General features: G+C 32.4%; 1 protein-coding gene across 1 annotated transcript; it reads right to left on the reverse strand.

Annotated features, from left to right (window-relative positions):
* Positions 1-1,466: 1,466 nt before the first annotated feature.
* LOC101492996 (uncharacterized) lies at positions 1,467-4,872 on the reverse strand. Its single transcript, XM_004501348.4, has 2 exons — positions 3,217-4,872; positions 1,467-1,786 (listed from the first exon to the last, which is right to left on the reverse strand). The coding sequence occupies exons 1-2, from the start codon at positions 4,383-4,385 to the stop codon at positions 1,738-1,740; spliced, it is 1,218 nt and encodes a 405-aa protein (XP_004501405.1). The 5' UTR covers positions 4,386-4,872; the 3' UTR covers positions 1,467-1,737.
* Positions 4,873-5,276: the final 404 nt, after the last annotated feature.

The raw sequence follows: 5,276 nt of genomic DNA on the forward strand, positions 1-5,276 counted from the left end.
AAAATATGTTATATGTAATAAAACTTGATATATGCTTATGTGGAGAATAACACCCTTGTTATTTCTCTTGTATTTCATTTTATGAGGAGTATGTCAACCATCTCACATTATTATTAATAAATAAATGAATGGTTTTATTTTATGTTTCTCTATTTATTTGAAGATCAACTAATTATATTTTAATAAATTTTAAGGACTAGGACTTTGCAAGCACAATCTTTAGTGAATTTCATAATTATTTCACGTGTCTTTCAATCAATAGTATAGTTTTTTAATACAAAACAGAGTTTCATTGTTTGAATGGTGACAACAAAGGAATGAAGTATAGAGATTAAAAATAAAGGTGCCCAAATAGGCATGAATTGAGCAAAACATGACTGGGAAAAACTGAATTGACCAAAAAAGTATAATTCAATTTATTTGTGGTCCAACTCTGCTCGAAAATGTATTGGGTTAGGACATTGGATAATTGGTCTAGATTCATTTGGCTCAGCCCATAAGCATAGCTTAACTAGAGTAAAAGTAAAATTGAAGTCGTGATAACTTTCCTAGCTAAGACTTGTATGAGAAGAAGAAAGGATCCGCGTGTTGTTGTTATTACGTTGAAGGGACGCATATTCAATTAGCAAGTCACATCGTAGTCTTTAATTATAAAAATTTATAGAGATTAATTTAATTAATGCTTTAAAATTTTAAATATGTATTTATCAATTCATAAATTAGTAAAATTTAGATACTAATTTGACCGATACTTAAATATTTATATTCACTTATTAAGATTGTCCAATGCTATCAGACATGAATGGATCAATTTTAGTAAGGCTGGTTTATTTAAGCTTAAAAGGATAGTTTTGAAATCATATAAGAAAAGAATTACAATTTAAAGTAAAATAGATATTAACTTTAAAATGTTGGTTTAGTGGAGCAAGACAATAGTATCTTGCATTAAAGAAGTTCAAACCCCTATCTTTCTATAGTAGTTTCGTAAGTGTTTCGAATCCTAATGTATTTTTGTATCGGGATACCATTCTCCTAACTTTTTATTTTTAAAGAACATTCATAATTAGTGTTTTTAGGAATGACTCAGTAACTTTTCAAAATATTAACATTTAAATGTACTATTTATATGTATATATATGAAAATCTTATTTATGTAATAATTACATAATAATTTAAATATATTACAACTTAATTAAAACTATAAAACAAAACTCATGCATTGCAGGAACTTGTGAATACTGACTGTTGAATTCTACTTTCAAGAGCAAGTATCTGGCTTGCTTTTGCTAACTTTCCGTTTCCTTTTTTTTTAACACTTCCCCTTCTTTCTGATTTTCATGTTGTTGGTCTTTGAAGATATCCTAAGGAAATAAAAGCTAAGCCTGCATTGACTGAAGAAAACTACCACATCCACGCGAGTTTTGTTTTCTCCTTTTTCTGTCACTCACTCGTAAATTTAAAATGACTGAAAGAGAATTACAAGAATTGACATTGACATTGACATTATTCAATATTACAAGGAGTATATAAATTGTGGAAAAGGGAGTAATGGAAGCAAAAATATTCATCACTCATACTGATGTTGCCTGCCTCTACTAATATTTGCAACACTTATTTATCATCCAAAAAAAGAAGTAAAAATATGGGGTAAGGGAATTATAATGACAGTGTCCAGTACCCCTAATAAAATGAGTAGCAAAACTTGACTTTATAGAAAACAATCAATCCTTGCAATTGTCACGCTAACCAATCATCATCCATGCCGTCAATATCTCCAATGTCCATACTGTGTACGCATTGTCATGAGAAAAAAAATGATTAGTATTATGCGGCATATATACACATTGAAAAGTCCAAAGCTAAGCAAATGAATACTATTGGTCGTGGGAAAAAATATCATATACAAATTTCGTGTCATTATTTTCTCTTCTTTAATATATTTAATTAATAGGTCTTTATAATAAAGAGATTCAAAATTTTCACACATTATGCGAAAATCTTAAATAAGATGCATTCCTGAAACAAAAAAATATGTAATAAACTGTTTTTATCAGTTAGACAATTACTATGTGAAAGTACTCCACCACAATTCACACAGATAAATAGATAAAATTTCATATTTACAATACAAAACCAGAAACAGACAACCTATTCTGGGCTTAAGAAAAGTCCATAGGTAACACATCAGATGAATTCTTAGGAAGGCCTGTTTATCAATGATATTAAAATCAATAAGTTGACAAACATAACAAAACTGTTTAACAGAAAGAAAGAGAAAAAAAAATTTAACATTGGTGATGCTGCACATATTAATTATTGATTTGAATATACGACGGTTCCTAAATGGATATAATCTCGCGGATAACATGCATCAGAAATCCCTTTGCAAAAGAAACAATGCGTAAGAAATCCACCGGGCCGGGCCGCTTCACAAATTATCTGTGGAGGCTTCTTTTTCCACCCTCAACATTTCAAAAATATACTTGCGAAAAGTTACTATTTTTTTGCCCTCTAGAAGTATATTTCCAAACACATGTGTTTTTTTTAGAAGAATAAGAGATAAAAGTAGCTCTTTTAACTGTTTCATGAGTCAGGCACCAGGAAACCCGCTAGAAAGGAAACATATAAAATAAATTTTTGTGTTCACAAACATGACCATTGACCAACAAAATAATGCCTTGATATAATCTTTAACCGTTTGAATATTTCACATTAGGCTGTAATAAAAGCCTTCAAAGCTACTCGAGTTTGGCTCAAGATAGAAAAAGAAAACTATTTCAAAAGACCTGACTTATGCTCCATAACCAAATTTAATTTAACAAAGTCAACTTCAAACAGGACAGACAAACAATTACTATTCAATTATGAATTCCATCAGAAATACACACTTCAGCTTGAGCAGGTTACTTCACATCACAATTTAAATACCATCAGGACAATTAATGAATCTGTTAAGACCCATATAAAGATCATAATTAAATTTCATATAAAATTAGCCCACCAAGAATTAAAATAACAGTGAAGTATATCATCTGATCATGTGGGGTTGAAAAGATGGAATCATTTTTTTGAGTAAAACAAAGGTGAGACATAATTGAATCTTACTCGCCGTTAACTGCAAACTGACCTGTTTCTTTTCATTAATTAACATAGTAAGAGGCACACAAAAAAAAAAGCACTGCATATTAAAAATTATGAAACTTATGAGGAACTTACCAAGGTAAAGAAGAATCTCTGAAATAATCATCCGAGCACTGCTCTAGGCAACTATCGTTTGCATTCAACCAAGCTGGAAACTCCAGATGCTGATCCAAATTATGGTATGCATCATTTTCATCCTTGGTTTCAGGTGCACCATGTTCCATGTGTTTTAAGTACTTGAACCAACAAGCTGATTTGACCAAATTCATAGTGTCATTCCATTCCATTTGATATTGATCACCTAATGATCTGATCTCTGCCATAGCCTCATCATCCATGGATGTGTGTAAGCCTTTAGTAACATGAGTTGCATCATGTGAATCAATAGTATCAACCAGTAAAGAAAACCCTTCTACCTGTGATGTTCCAACAGAAGGAACTTCCTGTAAAGGAGGAGAAGAAGAGGTTCCAGATGACTGAGATGAGTAAGAGGAGGAGGAGGAAGATGAGGTGTTATTAAGGTGAACAGTAACATCTAAGTTATTGAAATCATGAAAATTGAGGTTCAGTCCCAAAGTCTGATTTGGAAGAATGAAATTGGGGTTTTCAGCCAAAAGGGGTGGTGGAGCAATTGAGGAAGCAACAGGCCATGTGTAAGAATTTGGAACTGAAGGAGGTGTATGAGATAAGTATGGATAGGAAAAACCATCTAAGAAGTAACTTGAAGAATTGGTTGTGGTTGTGCATGATGGATAAATTCTGGGATTTCTCCTAGACTTATATCTTCCATCTTGTTCAAAACTTGGATGCGGGTGGGAAGGTTGGGATGATAGTGATGGCCTTTGCAGCTGTTCTTGGGGTTCTTGTTGCTGTTGCTTCTGCTGTTCACTTGCTTCTTTCATAGCTGCTCTATGAAATTTCAAGGCGGTGACAATTTCCCTCCTAGCCTCAGCCATATTCAGTAACCTTTCTTGATAAGGTTTACTAGTATGGAGTCTCCTCCTAACTTGTTTTTTATGTTGTTGGGGTTTTGTGGATCTCTGTTTAGCATCCACAACTTTACCATTTTTTCTGGATGATAAATTTTGACCAACAAAGATACCATCATTAACAACAAAATCTTGGCCTTTTGGGTTCATTAAATCTTTTGCTCTAGAGGTGTTTAGTTGTTTCATTAGGCTTTGCATGTATGCACTAGAGAGAGGAGGCTCTTCTTCAAGCTTACAGAGCTTATCTAATTCCATTCCTTTTTTTTTTAATATTCTTGCTTTAAAGAGGATGGACCTCTCATCTATAGTTTGTTTGTTTGGTATCAACTTTGGTGTAAACAGAAATCAGAAGGGAGGTGATGTGTTGGTGGAATCATACGGGTTTTCTCCTACAATTAGAGGGGCAAAGCACACAATGTTGGGGCAGATAGTGATCAGAAGAAAGCTCTGGTCCTCCTGGAAGGTCTCATGAGCGTTATAAATAGTTGGGGACAGCCTAGGGCCTTTAAAATATTTTGGACTTTAGTCTAAAAAAAATATTGGGTTTTTCCTTGTTTTAGCAAAATATGTTTTGTAACCAATTTATTACTTGGTCTCACCATGCCATATCTTACTTCAATAATAATTCACTTCATTTTGGTGAAAAACTCTCCATGGCTATTTTTTTTATAGGAAAACACCATAATTAGTACTTTTGACATTCCAATAATTTTGCAGAGTCTATTTACAAGCTTCTATCCATTATATCAGCAATGAGACTAATCTCATAGCTTAAAGGTCTTTGTCTATCTCTAAAAGTGTGTGCTGCAAAGATCGAACTATGGTCTTTCTTCTACAAATTTAAGATCGCTCATTCAACTTATTCACACTCATTGAATCTCTACATGGCTAATGTCTTCTAGGACAAGCAATATTCGACATGATAAATTGCTTCTAATTGCTTTCTATAGCATATTAATAACAATTTGAATTTCACATTCTACAAAAACTAAATAAATTAGAAAAACTGAACGGTAAATAGAAAAATCACATAAAGAGAAAAATACCGCTTAAATAGAGAAATAATAAACAGAACTATACAACATAATAACATGTGTAAAGAATTAAAAATGTTAGCCTTCCCTTCTAACAAGATGCACCAAAGAA

Source organism: Cicer arietinum, chromosome 5, assembly GCF_000331145.2.
Source record: "Cicer arietinum cultivar CDC Frontier isolate Library 1 chromosome 5, Cicar.CDCFrontier_v2.0, whole genome shotgun sequence".
NCBI classification, from domain to species: domain Eukaryota; kingdom Viridiplantae; phylum Streptophyta; class Magnoliopsida; order Fabales; family Fabaceae; genus Cicer; species Cicer arietinum.